Source organism: Gadus morhua, chromosome 9, assembly GCF_902167405.1.
Source record: "Gadus morhua chromosome 9, gadMor3.0, whole genome shotgun sequence".
NCBI classification, from domain to species: domain Eukaryota; kingdom Metazoa; phylum Chordata; class Actinopteri; order Gadiformes; family Gadidae; genus Gadus; species Gadus morhua.
The window spans coordinates 15,559,002-15,579,237 of NC_044056.1; the positions used below are offsets into that span (position 1 = coordinate 15,559,002).

At 44.6% G+C, this 20,236-nt stretch overlaps 2 protein-coding genes across 6 annotated transcripts; one reads left to right on the forward strand and one right to left on the reverse strand.

Annotated features, from left to right (window-relative positions):
* Positions 1-211: 211 nt before the first annotated feature.
* On the forward strand, positions 212-16,908 carry bcl2l13 (BCL2 like 13). Of its 2 annotated transcripts, none has more exons than XM_030365802.1 (7): positions 212-415; positions 1,209-1,406; positions 3,940-4,047; positions 4,209-4,365; positions 4,506-4,578; positions 4,850-4,978; positions 14,378-16,908. In XM_030365802.1, the coding sequence occupies exons 2-7, from the start codon at positions 1,277-1,279 to the stop codon at positions 15,443-15,445; spliced, it is 1,665 nt and encodes a 554-aa protein (XP_030221662.1). In that variant the 5' UTR covers positions 212-415; positions 1,209-1,276; the 3' UTR covers positions 15,446-16,908. The 2 variants fall into 2 exon arrangements, with proteins under 2 accessions (XP_030221662.1, XP_030221661.1); XM_030365801.1 differs by having other exon boundaries at positions 255-644.
* Positions 16,909-16,962: 54 nt separating this feature from the next.
* bida (BH3 interacting domain death agonist) lies at positions 16,963-19,171 on the reverse strand. 4 transcript variants are annotated; one of them, XM_030365810.1, is made up of 5 exons: positions 19,047-19,171; positions 18,485-18,782; positions 18,132-18,149; positions 17,622-17,755; positions 16,963-17,381 (listed from the first exon to the last, which is right to left on the reverse strand). In XM_030365810.1, exons 2-5 carry the CDS (start codon positions 18,735-18,737, stop codon positions 17,202-17,204), a joined length of 585 nt encoding a protein of 194 aa, XP_030221670.1. In that variant the 5' UTR covers positions 18,738-18,782; positions 19,047-19,171; the 3' UTR covers positions 16,963-17,201. The 4 variants fall into 4 exon arrangements, with proteins under 4 accessions (XP_030221670.1, XP_030221671.1, XP_030221672.1 ...); XM_030365811.1 differs by having other exon boundaries at positions 18,485-18,779; positions 19,047-19,161; XM_030365812.1 differs by lacking the exon at positions 18,132-18,149 and having other exon boundaries at positions 19,047-19,170.
* Positions 19,172-20,236: the final 1,065 nt, after the last annotated feature.

Sequence of the window (20,236 nt, forward strand, 5' to 3'; positions counted from 1 at the left end):
AATATTAACCGTTAATTAGAGACATGATTTTCTAATGACGTTCAATTTTAGGTGGTTTTTTTGATGGCTAAATAGTGGACCTGTGGTCTTCTTGCTTTGATGTTGTATTTTTTATATGAAAACTTAGCAATAATTATTTAATCTAAATCCAATTAACATTGTATGTTTATAATCGTTATCTTCTTGTCATCTTCATTACAACAAAGTGCCCCTTGTGTAATGCGGACTAAATTCCACACGGCGGCTCTCTGTCCAGTGAGAAGCGTGAAAGTGCCATTAAAGCACATAATGTCCTACAGATAGCTTCTTTTTGGGGGAGTTTTGAGGAACTCTCTCCATACAGTCAATGGGTTGATCCCATTCCCCTGTCCCCGATCATTATCCACCAGCACCGCCACACTGCCTTTGTACAAGGGTAAGTCTATGAGCTTAAAATGTATCGACCTAGACTAGCTGTTCTCCATTCATAGAACACACACTAAGCTGGTTCGATGATATGTATATCTAAGTTTTGTCAGTGGACGGGAAAAGGGGGTGTGGTTCGTAGCTTCAGAAGAATTATCTAGTTGGCTAGGCTAACGTTAGCTTCTTGCCTCAGAGCGATCCCATTTGCCGGCGGAGCACTGGCAACACACTGATAACTGGTGAGGTGGCCCACGTTGTCAATCCATTGCGATAAAATGCTTATTTGTTAAAATCTGGTGCGAACTTCTAATTTTCTTGCTTGGGGCTTTTATACGATACATATCTTTTATAATTACAGAACTGATATGTGTGTATGTATATATATTTGTCCTCCCACGTGTCTGCCAAATAATGTTTGCTTCCAGTTGAAGTATGATTATACAACACATCAACCGCGTTTTAGTTTCTGATACGGGCCTTTTATTTGACTAATATACATTGACTAGATGGCATGTGGTAGATTTATTAGTTTCCCCTATCCACAAATGTCACAGAGATACTTTTAGGTCTGTGAAATGTCTTCTGCATCTTGTGTGTGACAGTTGTTTCAATGCTGAGTGCATGACCACGACTGATTTGATCTGCCCACATTTTAATTGTTATGGAGTGGACCTGATGGTTTATTTGGTTGAAGTTATATTATATATAGGATGTTATTACATTGCACAAAAGGCGACAGCATCAATAATGAAATATAAATAATGATATAATAATAATTCTATTTGTGTACTTTTGTTCCTCAGGTTAATCCTGTCCAGCATTGATTGTAACTACTTAATGTGCTCGAGAGAGTCTGAAGGACACCTGTTCAATGGCTGCCTCTGGCTCCACCTCACCCCCCATTACTGTGCCTTATGGTTTCCATTATGAGACCAAGTACGTTGTACTCAATTACCTTGGACTCCTGCCCACCAGATCACATGGATCCACTGCAGCTCAAGGTGAGAGGGAATGTAACATCTTGGAAACGTTTTCACACATTGATATGCACAGTAGTTTGGCTATAATGTAAATCAGTAGTATCAGTTCTCAATTATATAAAGTGCAATATTCTGCTGTACGACAGTTCTATTTAAAGTGATTGTTCACTAGTGTGACCTGTCTGTTGAATAGTCATTTTCACACTGCGGCTCTAACACCGGCCTGGTGGGATGGTGAGACCGGCAGCTCTGTCATGTAGATGTGCTGAGTCTGGAGTTTAGATTGTTGCCTGTGTTTCTGGCAGGCAGAGAAACCCACCATAGCTGATGAGACACTTTCTGAACTGAATCTTTGACGCCATGTGCCACTGTCATGCGTGTCGCCATCTTTAGAAAGACCTGTATAAAATATTTGGACTCATAACCATCAATTGATTACATTAATGAAAAGTAAGTGCAATACTATCTTTCCAAATCATGGAATGGTATTGTATATCTTTTCAATGATATGGAGAGCCTTTTCAATGAAAGGAAGTCTTACTTATCCTATTTTGAGCAGGAATGCTGCTTCAAGCCAGACTGCTGAAGGCATGCTATACCATGCTTTTCATTTGGTCATTGGTCACAGGATATGAGTGGAACTTACTATCCCATATGCAACACCCTCGGGCCAAATAAACAAGGACAAAGGGGGTGTATTGATGAATAGCAGGGAGGGCGTCACTATTCTCTCTGTCTCTCTGTCCCTGTCCCTCTCTCGCATGCATGCCAGGAATGGGTGGAGAGTGGAGACGAATGGCTGATCCTCTGCTTTATGCTTGACCAGGTCTGAGTTCTGACAGCCTGTCATATGTCATTACCAGAGGATTACTCCAACGCAGCAGTGGTGCGTGAGAGGGTGGCTGACTAGCAGCCCAGGCTAAATGCTGAAGCAGCACCCTGCTTGTGGAAACAAACCATCATGTTTGTGTGCTCGTCTGGGTTTCCCCGGACACGTGAGCGGAGGAGTGGAAATGTTTACCACTGTCCTTCGATGTTCTCGACACCTGTTCATCCGATGGACTTCCCACTTGGCAAGTGTATTGCCAAAGACCCAAGCAAGTGCAGTGGCGAGTGTGAAGTTGTTTAGAAGAGCGGTTCTTGAGAAAGCCGCAAGCCTCCGTACCGGAAGCCAAGCGACCGTTCCTAACAGGAACGTTTTGAAGCAGGTTTCGAATGGGCACGAGAGTTCCTAATCTAGCTGAATAATAGCTTCCCTCTTAAAAATATCCCTATCCAGTTAGTGCCTAACTACCTGTCAACCATGCACAGTTAATCTAATGCTAATTCCACTCATTCATAATTTGCGTAGGTATGAGGCCGTGAACACTGTCTGTTTGGCAACCCTTGTTCTCTCTCTGTCCCCAGCATTCTAGGCGGAGCCTCGTTGTGAATAATTTACTGTAGCCTGGACCTGTGCATTCATATTGAACCCGATGGTCATTCTAGTTGCACACCCCTCCATTCAAAGTCAATAGAGGTACAAGAGGGCGTGGAAATTGGTTCACCAATACCACGAGTCCTTTCACGACCAGCCATGCTGAGTTTCCTAACAATAGTGTCATAATGTGCTGCTGTTTTTGTAAAGATAAAATGCTATCACATCGGTGTGAAATAACCGAGTAAACCACGTAGCCGGCGGGTCGGGGGGTTGATGCAAAGTGCAACATTGATTGTCATCCTTCCCATGATGAGTAGACCATTGGATAGCTGGCTTTTACCCTTGCACACAACAAAGAGAAGCCTTGACCTGACATTTCCTTTAAAGGGACAGTGAACCCCAAATCGTCTTTCATTTTGTTTTAAACAAAAGTTAATATTTCTAAAATGATCTTCATAATAATCTTAGAATTTTGTCACTGTTACCAAAATATGACGTAACTAATCGAGAACGGGCGTAAAATCCTATATTTTTCCCAGTGTCTGTCTACCAGTTTGTGAACGTTCCACTCTGCCATGATTGCATACTATTTGTAATGGCCTGTGTGTGTGTGTGTGTGTGTGTGTGTGTGTGTGTGTGTGTGTGTGTGTGTGTGTGTGTGTGTGTGTGTGTGTGTGTGTGTGTGTGTGTGTGTGTGTGTGTGTGTGTGTGTGTGTGTGTGTGTGTGTGTGTGTGTGTGTGTGGGGCTCTGTCTGGGCAGCAGTTGATGTCTGCAACCGGGAAAGGATGAAGCTTCTTGGATGCTTGCAGTATAATGCCATGGTGTGGCCCATTGCATATGGGATATTGCTGGTGATAGCCATGCGGAATACATGCACCCACTCCTTCCTGGAAATCTCAGACCAAAGTGCATTTTTTAAAAAATCTCAACCTGCTACAAGCTAAAACAGGGTGCTCCCTTACACATTAATCGTTTGGTCTGATATTGCTATTCTGTGTTTGACTTCATATTATTTTAAATGTAGCTGTAGAGTGTACAAGTGTGTATTGATGACATATGTTTTGATATGAACCCAAGAGTAGTGAGCTTAAAGATGCAAATTAAAAATACTGTGTGTGGCACGTTTATCTCAGGAGATGTCCAGATGTCTGGGGACGAACAGAGTGAGAGAGAGAAGAACAGAGCGATGAAGGGCCAGATAGAGAATGAGCTGAGACAACTGGAGGACGAGATTGCCGCCTGTAAGAGAGTGAACACGCACAAACAAGATGCCTCTTCCACATGCTCAGACTCATAATCAATACTGATACTATTTTACCTGCACCATTTCTCCCAAAATGTGTGGCGTGTATCACCTTGTCTAATCCGTCTCTGGCCTCGGTGTGTCTCCACCCATTTACAGCCTTCTCCAGCACCGGCTTCGACCGCCTCTCTTCGCCCGTGTTCTGTCCTCTCAACCCGGAGGGCTCCATCGAGGACTGCCTGGCGGCGCTGGGGGACCGCGTGGCCAAGGATCTGGGCTCACGCCTGGCCACCGCCGTGCACACGCTCCTCAGCAGGTCAGCCTGTGTGGAGCCGTGTGGGCCTGGGGGAACATGGCAATGCTCTTGAGACTAGCCAACGCTGATTGTTTTAGATTTGACCTATAATCGTCCAGATCAATTGATGTTTTTCTGCCTGTTGTGCTTTTGTTTTTCAGCTCCCTGGACTACCAGAGCTTCAGAGAAACAACACTGGCTGTTTCTATACACACACAGGGAGGATGGGATGAGGTAGATTGCCTCCAATATGAAGCCACATTCATGTTTATTTATGTATCTATATATTATCCTTTTATCAACTTGCAACAGTGCCTTTGCAGTGATGCTCAATACTGCAAACACAACACAATTCCTGAAAATCACCACATTAGAGGGAAACCAAATTCCAATATTGCAGGTAGTGCAATACACATAATTAGCAATACAAAATAAAACTACCTAAAAAAAGTGTTTGTACGCACATATGAGCCTAATCTGGCCTTGTGTTTTCTCCCTCCTACAGGTGCTGGTGCCCCTAGTAATGCTCCAGGCCCTGCAGAGCGAGGGCACGGCCCTGGCCTCTCTGCTGACAATGGGGGTTCGCTATCTGGAGGAGGCTGAGGCCGACTACATCATTCAGCAAGGGGGATGGGTGAGGGGCCTTGCACCACACCATGAAATCATCTCTCATAGGCGGAAATATTTTTACAGATCAACCTTTATTGTTGTTTTTATTCTATTCTTATTCTATACATCTCCAATGCTATTTAAGTTTGAGTTCGAAGAACATGAATTTGTTAACACCTTGATCTTTCAAAAAAGAAAAAATGTCCCCCTTTGCCAAGTAGAAAAGGAAATACAATAGAGGACACGCAGCTATTCCCCTATCTGAGTCAAGTCTTTACACTGTAATCACTCCGTGAGGTTGCTAAGCAATGTAATGTCGCATGCACGTGTAAAAGTGTGCTGAATGAAGTTGTCCGGTGAATGCAATGAAGTTCCACACATGCAGGTTTGGAAGGTGCCTACGAAATATAAATGCACGAGGTCTGTATCCATGTATAAACCAGAAATACATGAACTATATCTATTCTACCACGGGATTAGCCAGGTAGTACTACAAGCCAAGGTTTTAATATGGTGCCAGTGCACACTTCTTTGTGCTGAAAGAAAATTTGTTACTGAGTCAATGAGGCTTGAACGAGATTAGGATTTGTACTGATGATTTGGCCCACAATTGCATCTAAACGTGCCTCTATAGTGTTTAAGTTTGTTTGATTGCGTTTGTAGTTTGCAGACAGATTGGTGCCTAACTTTTAGTGCATACTGTTGTGTAAGTGTTTCTCTTGGTACATGTGGGTTTATTTTAAAGATATTTTTAAGGTACATCATAGGTATACAAATTCTGTTACTCTCCTTCCTTTTGATGATATGTTTTCAAACTTAATACTTGGGCGTTTATGTCATCATTACTATTGCTTGATGTCTTCAGCTCACAAATTGTTCAATGTTACAAACATTTGTAGAAGTTTAAGATCGCAGTCATTGATCTTACTGGACTGAGTGAGTACTAAATTGTATAGAGATGATTGAAGTACACAATTCAAAATGACCACTAGAGGGCAGTGGATAGCCAGATTCTTGAATGCTCCGATTAATAAACACAAATCCTTATCTGTAAACTAAACAATCAGGACGTCATCTTCATGAATAACAAACAGCACTATAGCAGGATGGGAAATTTTCTTTGAAAGTTGCGATGGTCATTGCAATTTACATTCAAAGTATTGACGATGAAATTAGAAAAAAACTAAACACAACAAGCCTAAAGTTCAAGGCTTGTTTTAATGTTCCATTCAAGGGAACTCTCTGTTTCTAAAGTTTTTCCAACCCTTGTCACCTAATTTAAACGAATCATGCCTTTTTAGTAAAGATTAACAGAAACTTACAAGTTTGGACTGGGTCGTCATGTATGATCAGTGAAATACGGTTTATTTGTACAGTCCTTCCCTATGTTTACAGTCTCAAAGGGCTGTAAAGGCACACACATTGGACGGACCAGTCATGATACAAACTTGTGCTTCTGTCAGGCATTCAAGAGACTGTCACTGGTTAGAGACAAAATGGTTGAAGTGGTTTGAGAACCGAACATATGTAGTTGTACTTATCCTTCCAATTACCACAGACAGACACACACACACACACACACTTTCTTATTTGCATTTTTCAGCTCCCGACTCATGCGTTGTCCTGGCTCAAACAAACATGGACACATAAATAACACAGGAAAAGCAGGCTCACATGTTGACAGTTGATACAGGTTGGTAGTACTTGTGTTCCTCCCTTTTATTATTCACTAATCATGTTGATTGGATAGAAAAATAATTTGTCTGCGAATGCAAAAGGTACACATGCGTCTTTGCCGCACCATTTGATTTCATGGGACCATCATATCCCAGAACTCGTCTCCTCTTTTCAGGTCTTGTGTTTAATCAGTGAGTTCCTGTGTGAGGCATCAGGCATTGAATCCCTGTAAATGAGGTCAAACTAAAGTCGGCACATCATCCGATGCCTTGGGCCACTGGACCGGCCACCATTATGGCCTTTAATCTCCCTCCATCCAACCTTTAGCTCAAAACGTGTTTAAAGGTAAATCATTTCACAGATCATGGCCCCACTCTCGCATGTTATGTCACAGTGGGGAGGGAGGGAGAGAGAGAGAGAGAGAGAGAGAGAGGGAGGGGGAGAGAGAAAAAGAGAGGCAAAAAAGGGGAGTGACAAAGAGCGAGATGGTGCTCATACAGAAGAGAGATCGGGATTGGAAGGATGGGCGGGGTGAGGGAGAAAGGGGGTGGGCTTGGGGAGTGGAAAGGGGTTCGGTGCAGCCTAGTGAAAGCTCCATTGGTTTGACAGCTGCCTGCGTGTACAATTCTACTCTTCCTTCTTTATTAACTCTCGTTGAATTCGTCTCTTTTGGGAGCTCCACCTCCTCGGTCCGTCTACAGAAAGGAGATCTCACGAGTAACAAATAATTCAGGTAGGGTCTTGTGTTCCTAGCTTGGCTCTGACTGTAGAGGTAATGAATGCTGCAGCGACGCATGTGTGCACATAGGTCATAAACAATGCCCTGAAGGACCTTTTGTTCCTCAGCATAGCTTTCAGTCGTTGTTTGTACTAATGTGTGTACATAGAAGTTGAACTGACATATTTTTTGTAGACATAATTTGACCTGTTAGGCCCTCACATTTTACACTGGACAGTTTATTTATACAGTAGATACAGACCATTTATGATGTCTATTGCTGAAGGAACGAATGTAAGGAAAGATGTTTCTCTCGTGACAAATGGTCCTCCATATAAGACTGTTGAGTATCCAACCGATGGCTCTATATATATATATATATATATATATATATATATATATATATATATATATATATATATATATATATATATATATATATTAGTTATCTATCTATGTTTATATGCTTCTCTGTTAAAGAAGTTTACTTTTCCCTTTAATTGCGGTAGACGCAGTGCAAATGTGAGGACACAGTGTCCTTTCTTACTGAACACACACACACACACAGCATTGTCTTTGCCTTTGGTATTGCCAATGTTAATTACATCAGAGTACAATAAGTATTATGACCTTAATGTGGTGTTCACTTCATTGGGCTGCAACAAAAGGCGAATCATAAACTGAGCACAGATGGGAGGTGAGAAAGGGAGGTGTGTGTCGGGGGGGGGGGGGGGGGGATAAGATGAGAAAAATCATACGTAGCTATTTTAATAGATTTGATTCAAAATAAGGTTGGATTGATTAAACTTAGCAGTATACTGATGGTAATGAACAATAGGATTGTGTTTGGTTCTGGCCTAGCCGGTCGGACAGGCTGACTGAGGACTGTTTTATTACAGCCCTTGTTGGATTTGATGAAAGGTCCATGTCTAGCCAGTGGCAATTCATGGCCCAACCCTACGTAGAGGTCACCCGTACAATGCAAGATGGCGTTGCTCTTGCTGATTTGGTAGGCAAAGCTCAAGGTTGACGCCTGACAACGCGACAATAATACTGAAACTCCCTTTAAGAAGGCTGTTATACTAAAACATTTGTCAGAATCGGCAACCACCCTATGTCTTCCAAACAAGGGAGGGTTGCTGGGTAATATTTTTCTCTTCTTCTGGTAACGCTGGTTGGAGTGTGTCAGGACCCGTCTGGTGGCATCTTGCAGGACAGATCCCACACGCCCAGTTTATGTAAGCAGCGTTCAGCTGCAGGGCGGGACATGTATGCTGTGGCGCATCAGCCCTTCATGAGACTGCAATATCACTGATTAGTCCAGGCTGAAGAATCCACCCATCGCCCTCATAATCCTCAAACAGCCAGGGTAGGCTGCCCTATTTGTGGCGTGCACATGTCTGCCATTGAAAGAAGACTGGTCGGTCGACTAATAAGGTCAAACAGGCCCACATTCATCCAGCTTTTATTAAACATCAATCACACCTTTTTTCATGAATGACACACATGCGTGTGGCAGTCATGACTGTTTTCATGACTGACGCACGCATGAAGAACAGGTCTTTAAGTTAGACACAAGTTCCCTCTGTATTTTTTCTGAAAGTTTGTACATTAAATGCCTGCCAAAGTATATTTTGATACTTTTTACATTCCATTTCTATTTCATCCTTACTGACCGCCAGAGGCACTGCTTCAATCGCTGAATGATCCATCTCGCGCATGGGCAGTTCGAGTTTTAATACCAACAAATTCACCTGTGACCCCTGATGAGAAATTGTTTCGAAGAGGAGAAACAACGGCTCCGTAATATGGAAATGGTTCAGGTTTAAAAAAAACGATGAGCAGCCGCTGCAGGTCATCTGTAGAGAGTGTAGCAAAACCGTTGCGGCTAAAAGTGGAAGCACGACAAATCTGTTCCACCATTTACAGCAGCAAATGTGTTGGGGGCGCCCTCTGGTGGCGCCCTTAAATAATTAATTAAAATATACGAAACAAGCGAGATTAAACCAAACATGTTCCCAAATTGAACGGAGAAGGGAGAGGGCAGAGTTCCTTAATGGCACAACCAATGTTCTAACTGGCAGCTATTTGTGTAACCTTCAAGGTGTTCCATTCTGTTGAAAATAACGATACAAAATCACATGTTGCAGTCTTATGCCGCTTTTCCACCGCACATGTAGCTCGACTCGACATGACACGACTCGACACGGTAGCAGCGCGGGTCCTTTTCCACCGCAAATAGTACCTCCGGGACGTGGGCGGGGTCGGCTGCGCGAAAGGGCCGTGACGTATTTTTGTACGCGACGCAAACAACACCTACGTAACCCACACATGGACAGAACCCACATAACAACAATGGAGAACATCGATGCGATGGTATTCGCGTTCGTATTATTAGCTGGCATGTTGAAGAAGTGGAATATGTTGGCTGCGGCGCTGCTATGGCTGTTACCAGCATGGTGGCCATGTCGCTCTCGTGACTTCGTCACACTCTCTGGCCAATCAGTGGCCGGCCGTCTGCCGACGTCACCTTTTAGCATCGGCTCAGCCGCTTGGAACCTAGAGCGAGGCGGTACTAGAAAAAGCAGCCACTTCAGGTACCAGATACCATGTTTTCGCGGTGGAAACGCAAAAAAGGCGAGCTGAGTCGAGTCGTGTCGAGCTGGTACCATGCAGTGGAAAAGCGGCAATACTGACCTGTGTTTTAATAAAAGTGCCTGCAACATCTCACATGTGGCTTTTGACTTACAAAAAAAACATTTAACCCACTCTAGAGGCAATGCCGAGATATATAACGTATAGCGCCATTCATCCAAAAAATATCGGGATATAAAATTTTGCCCATATCGTGCAGCCCTAGTTAGCACAGTCTCCTCTCACTGAGGCATGCAGGAGAACCCTCCGCAGTGTTCCAGTGGAACCTGAGGAGCTGTTTGGCTCTGCAGCTCTAGAGGCGCTTGAGCGAACAGTCCAAGCCAGAAAGACTCGCCAGCAGCCATCTGTGCTTCAACGAAGTGTGCCTCCTCCTAGCAGACCTAGAGGTTCTTCAGCTGCCCCACAGCCCAGCTCTCACCCACAGGCTCACCCCAGTGGCTACCTCAGGCCTCAGCGCCCACGTCCAAAGCCTGCTCAGCAGCAAGCCCAGGCCTTTCGGGCCCCAATGCGACTGCCCTCGGGGCAACCTCAGGTCTCATATGCTGCCCGTCGTTAGAGGCCAGGGGCCGGTCGTCGGATGCTTTTCCCCGCAGCAGCTCACTTATTGGGCTGCATCCACCAGGGACCCGTGGGTGCTTTCCACCTTGACCCACGGGTACAAACTTCAGTTCCGACGCCGGCCCCCAGCCTGTGGCCGGGTCAAGATGACAATCATACACAACCCAGCAAAAACCCAAGCCCTCACCCAGGAGTTGTCCGCCCTCCTGGACAAGGGTGCCATTGAGCCAGTAGATCCCCTGTTGCAACCCGGGGGGTTCTACTCGACTTTCTGTTAACAAAGAAAGATGGTGGACTCCGTCCTATCCTCGACTTGAGGGGTCTCAACAGGTTCCTGAAGATCCTGAGGTTCCACATGCTAAGCACTGTAGAGGTTCGGTGTACTGTTGCAAGAGGGGAGTGGTTTACATCAGTAGACCTGAAGGATGCCTACTTTCACGTTCCCATAGCACCACACCACAGACAGTTTCTGCGGTTTGCTTTCAAGGGGCGACATTTCCGGCTCTCCCTTTCGCCACCGTTGTTCACCAGGTGTGTGGCGGCAGCCCTCTTACCCCTGCAGTCGCGGGGCATGAAGATCCTGCCATATCTTGACGACTGGCTCATCTCTACGCCATCCCAGTCTCAGGTGGCCCTGGACACGACGCATCTTCTCTCCCATGTGGCCCGCCTTACGACCCCCACAAGCACAGCGTGCCCCACCATGAGATCTGCACCTGGTGCTCGATGCTTTATGCTTGCCTCCTTTTGAACCCCTGGCTCAGGAGGAGCTGAAGTGGGACTCTACTAAAACTGCCTTTCTCCTCGCCATCGCGTAAGTGAAGCGCGTCGTGGAGCTTCGTGCTCTGTCCGTGAGTGACTCATGTCTGAGGTGGAACTCAGATGGCTCAGGGGTTACCCTGTGGCTGAATCCAGCTTTTCTTCAGAAGGTTCTGTCATCGTCGAACGTCAACCAACCTGTCCGCCTGGCACAATTTATCCCCTCGGAAGGGGAGGACAGGTTCAAACTGCTGTGTCCTGTGCGGGCTCTGAGAGCATACGTAGCTGCGACCGCAGGCATTAGACGGTCGGACCAGCTCTTCCTCTGCTATGGTGGTCCTAGGAGGGGCTGTGCTCTCTCCAAGCTGCGATAGTCTCATTGGGTTGTGGACGTCATCACCCATGCATATAAAGGAGGTGGTCACCCACTGCCATCCGGGGTCAGGTGCCACTCTACCAGGGCTGTCTCAACATCATGGGCTGCCCTGCGGGGCGTGCCCCTGGAAGACATCTGTGATGCAGCATCAGGGAAATCACCATGTACCTTTTCCAGGTTTGAACGTTGCCACTCCCCACCCGTTGGCCCTGGTCCTGTTGCCCGACTCGGCTGTTTCCTCTCAATGAGGTATGTATTGGAGTTCCTTGTGACCTTGTTTATGAGTCATCCAGTGCTTGAAGCACCGGTCAGTAAGGATGAAATAAAACGATAGTTATGTATGCAACTACGGTTTTATGAATCCTGCATGACCGCCAGAGAGCTCTGTCACTCAGAATCCTTGTGTGCTCACGAGAAGATTCTGCAGGAAGGGATCCCCTCTCACCAGAAAATATAGGCTGTCCAGAGCTCATCAGGGGTCACGGGTGACTTTGTTGGTATCAACACTCGACCTGCGATTGCACGAGATGGATCATTCAGTGCTTGAAGCACCGCCTCTGGCGGTCATCCAGGATTCATAGAACCGTAGTTACATACGTAACTATCGGTTTTCCGGAAATTAAAATATCGCTCATTGTCAGCAGTATTGTGAGTTGGGGTGATGGAGACCTTATATTGGTTCCTCTGTGTGGATGTCTTATTCTTGTCCATCTTGTCGATGGACATTCTTACTATTTCATATTTGTTCATGGTGTCCGCCATCTTGTGTTAGCAATAACAAACAAAAATTTGTTTGTTATATTTTCCCCAATCCAAAAAAGAATCCTCAGTTTGTGAACTGAACAGTTCTGCCAGAGCCAGGTTGAGTTGAATGCATTCAGTCGTCTGTTCAAATTAGGAGCTAGAGTAAGAGAGAAGGAGGGGGAGGAGGCCTTCGCCTGGGGACAAAAACCCATTTGAGGTCAACGTTTTACATCTTCTTAATATAGGCGAGCCAGCACTACATTGCTATCAAATGCATGCACGCACATAGTGGCTTTCTCTGGGCGACCAGACGGATGGTGTTTCATTTGGTAATGCGCAGTGACGTAGAGGTGACTTAACGGTGTAGTCGGTAGAAATGGAGCACTTTCAACACTCTTTCTGCTGAGGCTTAGCCTCAACCGTGATGAACCAGCCAGGATATAACTTTATAGAGGACTTATCGATTCAAATCACCCATAATTGTTCATGTTGAGAAATGAACAGGACAATCGATCTACTGTAGAACAAAAACAATTCAGTGCTAGGTTGAAGTCTGACCAAGGCTGTAAAACAGCAATAAATAGGACACTATTTTTGACAGTCTAAATTACATGTTTAATATTGTGTACCATTGAACGATGAGCGATACAATACTCTCACTTTTGTTTTGTTGTTCTGGGTGCTAGGTTGCCTCTAACTTTACTAACTGCAGTTTGCCTGCCGGTGAAAGGGAGGCGTCTAAGTCTGCAAGTATTTGTCTTAGGGCAAGGGCGGAGACCGCAACCTGACAACAGCTTAGGAAAAACACAGCCTCAAAGGAAGTTTAAGAATGCAACATAAGCTTAAGGTAGATAGTCTTTTTCCTTTTTAAATTATATTTGTAATATTTATCTTTTGAAAAGGGCTGTCGGCAAATTGTAAGACATGTTGTTTTATTTTATTGTTCTCAGATCTAATCCATAATTGTAGAACATTGTCTTCCAATTGTTTGGGTATTTCTTGGAGGAAGAGCAGCAATTCAGTCTCTGAATCTGCTTATATTTGAAGATGTTCCACATGAGTCTCAACATAGACGGGCTTATACCAAGTAGAACATGTGTATCACATATTGTAGCTTTCCATATGCTTCTATAGTCGAGTCTTTCCTTTAAGTTCCAACTTACTCAACATTCTGGGGCATTTTTTATTATCAATTTGCAATAGACCATTCATAAAGAGATTTAAATCAGAGCTAGGAGAGAAAACACTTCTTGTTGGTGTTGCGTAGGGTTATTTTTATTCATTTATTTAATAGAAATGTAAAACGACACTGCTCTCGCTGATACAAATCTGCTGACCTCACGACTGCTGGGTAGATGTGGCCGGAGATTATCCTTCCTGATGTCTCTGCTCTCTGGTGTGCGGCCTCGTTAATCTTTCTGGAAGCATGTCCTTGAAGGGATTTTAATATTCAGTGGTTGAAAACAAAAGAAGTGGATTGAAACAAATCATGTTAGTTAACATATAGATGTTATCTACAGCTCTTATTTACATTCAGTCATTTAGCAGCGCTTTGATCCAATGCAATGTACGATTGAGGCTGAGAACAATGAAAGCAAGAATTAGTGTCACTTCAATGGGCACCATTGTGTTTGAACTTGAGTATACATGTATTTGCCCTTCGCTCTGGCACACTGTGTTACATGCGTTTGATACAAGGCTTTTATATAACGGAGTGTCTCGTCACAGATGGCCCCTTTGTGACGAGAGGGGTTCATCCACTAGGTAGCATGAAACTTGAATAAGATTTGCATTCACATGATTTATAATAGCTTCCTTAAATGTTTTTTTTTTCTTTGTCATTGAAGTTTCTTGCACTTTTTGGTTGATATCTTCAGCGCTGGATGTACGTACCGCAAGTCCCTTTTGGACTAAAGCATCCCTCTGCCTTCCCTCAGGCCACCGTGTTTACCCTGGCGGAAGAAGAGGAGCCAGGCGTGACCATCGCCGGGGACAGCAACGACATCTACATCCTGTCCGGAGAGCAGCACTCGGACCAGCTCAGCACACCGCCCTCCCTGTTCTGCGCCGAAGACAACGGCAGCGGGCCCAGCTCCTGGCAGACGGAGAGCCTACCTGCGTCCCTGGCCGGACACGAGTCCTGGGCCCACATCGCCATGACGGACCCCGAGGACGCCAAGAGCCTGGACAGCAACGAGGGCGCGGCCCTGGCCGAGGAGCGCAGCGACAACAACTCCTCCAACTCTGACATAGTGCACGTGGAGCGGGAGGAGGCGGAGCTGCTGGAGGAGGCGGGAGGAGCCGCCGAGGAGCCGGGGCTGCAGGAGAGCATGATGAGCGTCCTGGGGACGGAGAGCGATCTGGCCGAGCTGAGGGCCCAGTTCAGGGAGCAGAGCCCTCCTCCGCCGGGGTCGTTCCTGGTGGAGTCCACCAGCGCCTCGGTGACCCTGGGGGAGCCGGTGCTCCTTGAGGCGCCAGAGATCTTGTTGACGGGGCCCTCTCTGGCCTCCTCCGAACCAGAGCCACGGCACCAGGACCACCACGCTGCTGAAACTGTCGCTCCCCATGTCGGGTCCGAACCCACACCTTTGGCTGTCATTGCGATAGAGCCGGACCCTGAGCCAGAGGTGCAGCATGCTGCTGGCCTAGCTCTTGGGGAATTGGCAGCCCCGTCCCCAACAATGGAGACCTCCACCCCGGCTTCCATGGAGCCTCAGCCCTCCCAAAAGCCAGCTCCAGAGGCAGAGCGAGATGAAGTCCCTCTCCAGGCGGAGGAACCGCAGGCCGGGGTGCAGATTGTGGAGGATCCTGAGAGTGTGGTCCCCAAAGCTGCACCTTTAACCCCAGCGGTACCTGAAGCCCCTGTGGAGGCCCGGCCCATAAAGCCTGTGGAGCAGCTTGAGCCGGAGCCCGACTCAGAGTTCCCAGTGCTGTTGTTCGGGGGTGCGGTGGTGGCTCTAGCAGCGGTAGCAGCCTATGGCGCCCTGGCCTACAGGAGGAAGTAGAACAGAGCAGCCATTTCTTTATCTCTCCGCCCTCAGGGAAGGACCAGTTTAAGGTGGATGCAATGTTCCAGGACATCAAGCTAGAAATAAAGTTTGATGCCCTTCTTCCAACAAGTTGATTTGGTTGTCATATGATTAGGCTGTTTTTGGTTTTGTTTTTCTTCGTCTGTGATGCTTTTGAATGTTTAAAATCTGGTACAGAGAATTCACTTCCTCAGAGACCCTGGGTTTATGTCCTTCCCAATATCCTACTGTGTACGGAGGTCAGTGATAACCTGTACCTCCTTCCCTTGTCTTTGTATTTTTTTTCCTATTCAATTATTGAACACCTGTTTGGTTGTATCACCCCGTTGTGTGTCTCCATCGATTGGAACTAAAACTGGAAGTTGTTCGGATTTATGTTTTCGAACTATTATGCGTCTGGATTTCTTGGAGGGATTGCTGTTCAGTGTCAGATATTTTATCAAGCTTCCGCTGTTCACCAAATGGATACACAACTTGGCTTCCTTAAGATTTATCAGCAAATCTTGATTCCTCTGAAAGACATAAAAATACTTGGCCAACTTATTATTTTGTTTTCAATCATGCTATTTTTTTCCTCAATTGTTGTATCTGGTATATTTTAGAAAAAAACTGGCCAGCATAGAGATTGCATCACGAGACGTCTAAGGTTAAATATTACCGAAATAGTTAATTCTGGTGAATAAGACCCAATTCATAATGCCTAATACGATTTGATTTAGACTTATGTTGTATCCACTGCCATGCCAGCATAAAGATAAGCAGGTTCTTGGTCTTGAAAAGCACTGCATAAATGTGTATAGCAGAATATGTTCACTCACCCTCAACAGCACTTCCCGTCTTCTGAGTATCATTCAAAAGTTAGATTTCCTTTCCTCAAACACGTCCGATTAGCGTCTTTGTGCCAGTGAGGACCCATTTCCGATAATTGCCTTTCTAGTGGCAACCCGTAACGTGCCTACCTGCTACCTTGTACTGTGACCAACCCGATTCATTCTCCTGTCTTTGAATATACGTTATTGACCCAAATGCAACAAAATAATTGTTCTCCATAAGTGTAAGAAACGTAGGGTTTCATATGTCATATACACCTGGCGTTAAGTACCAAACTTTGATAAAAAATATGCAATTTTGTCAAATTACACTGCAATATTGCTAATTTGGCCGGAAAACATTCCTGTCTGAGTTATAACTGTTTGGCATACCATAACTCACTGCACAATTGTTATGTTCACAGATTGTCTGTTCAATTACTTGGTAAGACAATCCAAAAGTTATTTTAAACAACTTTAAGTGAAGTTATCAAAGAATCAAGTCCCATGAGTGAGGAGTATTTCTTAGTATCTTGATGAAGAGACAATGCTGTTGACAAAGGTCAACCTACGATTCCTGAATGGGTCAAATGCTGTACAGTGGAAATAAAGGAATACAATTCAAAGAAATTATTGTTTTTCAATCGGCAGCCAGTAGAATTTGATCAAAAAAGAAAAACATCCTTATTCTTAAACATGAGGTTTATTTATTTTTTACAGACATATTTTGCATACATCAGTATCAAGAAAGAGGGCACATCTGTCCCAAAGGTTAAGGATCACAGAACATATAAAAATATAACAAAGTAAAAATCTGAGATCACTCGAAAACATTCTGAAATCACAGCAAGCGATCCCTGAGTTGATAGGTTGAACACCATTTCAAGTAAGAGGCTCCGTCCCAAAAGCCTGGGCCTAAGGTTCTAGTGAAGGTACTCCAGTGTGGTTGCAAAGAGGCGTCTCAGAAGTGTTGGTGTCCTCTCACACACACCCTTCACTAGGGTGAGGGCCAGGGCCATCATCAGCCTTTCCTGGGGAAGGTCCAACCCCTGGCTATTCTTCACAACCCATTCAACCTCCAGGGTAAGATGATTTTTCCACACCTGATGGGTAAAGGAAAAACAGACCGGTCAGGGAGGCCCTAGTCCAATGATGAGATTAATAATAGTAACACAAACTCATGCCTCACCCACATCATTTCATTGTTCATCAATTGTGATGTAACAGCTAATATATCGAGGTGAATGCAAGAGTCAGAATGCTACTGTCCAAATAATGTATAGATACACACTAAACAAATACCCATGCGCTGCCAGTCACCTATCACTATATTCCCAACTCACGTATTCTGCAGAGTTAGACAGTTTCTTGGCAAGACTGTCGATGGCCCGTGTCATAACACTTTGCTCAATTTGATCGGCGATCTCCTTTAGGGCTGCAATAACGTCCCGCAGGTCCTCTGCATTGATTGGATTGGCTGTAGATAAACACATGGGTCATGAGGCCTAAAAAAAAAAAATTGTTTGGTTCCGGTTTCCGGAACCAAACATATTTACGTTATGCAAACTATAATTACGTTTTTGTACAGCACCTCTTCATTCTGTACAAGGATGAGGGAATTTTCTCGTTTTTAAATGAAAACAACCTATCATTCGCTGCCGCTGGAAAAAAAAAATAAAAAAAATAAAAAAAATTCCCTACCTACCCATGACCTCAACTGACAACCAACAGGAACCAAACTTTTTTTTTTTTTTAGGCCTGAGGATCACTCGGGAGAGATACAGGTCGCTGGTTGTTTACGGGGTATCTGGTGATGCACAACATTATTGATTGTGATCCTGGACCGTACTTACTGACCACACCTGTTGTCACTGCAATTTTAAAAAATAAAAAATATAAATAAATAACATTTAGAAATTTGATGCCTTCCACTCCGCCCTCCCGGCCCCCAGCCTAGGCCTACTTGGACTAATTTTTGTTTGAGGACATACCTCTAGCCATTACATACGATACGAGTCATTCGATTTAACAAGCTGACCTTTAGTGATCGGATAACTATGCTGGTAGCATTCTTATAAACTTGTGAAGAATAGCCTAGAAACCGAAACATACATTATAGTACTATGTTTTAGATCCAAGTTCTTAAAGTATGCCCATAACGTGTTCTGTTTACTTCCTTCTTAAGACAGACGGCGGGAAAACGCACCCGGTCCTTGTAGTTCCACCTGAGGCTGAAGGTCTCCCAGTAAAGCTCTGATGTTGCTCTGATTGTGTCCATCGGTTTCAAGTTCTCCGTAATCAGGTTTGAAGCGTGAATTAGAGGAGGTTTGGTCCTTCATATTCCTGCCCAGTGATTCGAGTTCCTTATGGAGTTCAAGGTTTGTACAGTCGGCCTGTCCCAGAAAGGACAAGAAGACCCAGGCATTGTGTACTCCAGAAACATCCTCGGGTATTGCCATCGAAAAACGCTGACTCGTCCACACAGATGTCACCAAACTCAGCTACTGAAACAGAAAAGAAACACAGATGTTCTTTTAACATTGGCGACGGCTTAGATGGACCGCTTGATAGCGATGTTTCCATTTCGCGCAAATACGGGACCTTTGAGACACTAGAACAGAGGCTCACGACTTAGAACTGTATACTATACTGTGTCGCAACCGTAAACGTCCATTCTTGCATTCAAGTAAATCAAATTGTAAATAGATGAGCAATGCAGAGGTTAAACGAGGAAGAGTTCAGACACCCTGAAAGCGAATGTAACTCACCCTTTCAGACAAAACAATTCGATAGATAGGCAGTGTCGAATAAACAAACAAATACTTCACCGGCCCGTCGAACTTTTTCTCAGGTGCAGCCAGCAACGGATAAGCTGCATTATAGCGCCACCGACTGGCCTGGCGTGGCGGTAAGAATTTGATATGCGTATACTAAATTGTTAACATACATGGTAGTTCCCTTTTTCGACCACGTACAATACACAAATGTACGGTGGCGCATTGCATGCAGTCCAGATAAAGAGAAAATGAGTGATTGCATCTGTGTACTACAAATTAGAAGGGATGTAAATGAAACGACAGGGCAATACATGGATGGTCAGGTTCAACTAGCTGTGCTGACAGCGATCTCACACCAGGAGACTGGGAACCTCAGCTGTCTAGCAGCATGCAGCTCTTAAAGCCCCTTGCCTGTGAAAACCCTGGAAGGCTTAAGTATCTCTCCTATTTGAAAAAATATATATATTTTCAAATAACTAATCAAAACTTTTGTTCAAATGTATGCTCACACCACCAGGTCAAAGGTTAAATGTTCCACAACAACTTAGTCAGGTAATCAATCATCACACACATGTATTGATTTGTGTGTGGACAGCTTTATAATTAGTTCCATTACAATTAGCTCAATGGGGTGTTTGTTAGACGTCTGTATTATGGATCATCCTTTGCACTTGATCTTCATAATATTTGAAGACCATTAACATTTTATGTTCACAATCACAATGATGTGGAAAATGCATTTATTGGAGTGGACTTCACTTCTGCTTGAGGTAGGTCTTGGGCCACTGCATTAAAGGAAAACTAGAAATCAACGAAATATGATGGTATTTCCAGCATTAAAACCCATTTGCTGATGTCTGCCCACATTCCCAGCCAGTCGTTTTTGGCTTCTCTTGTCCTTCAGATCCCAAAATGGGCCAGGATGCTACGTGCAGGTCTGCAAATACTGGCCTCCTCTATATAGCAGAGAGCTTAAGTTTGATAACATTTGTAGCAAATGGTTTGAACTTTTCACCAGGAACAAATCTACACAATATCTGGAATTAAACGTTACCCTAAATAACCTTTATAAATTGTTCATGACTTCAAATTAATACTTTTAAAACTGACTAAAACTCTCCGGACAAATACTCATCTAGACATTTAAAATATTTTTAGCAGTATACACAACACAACCAATG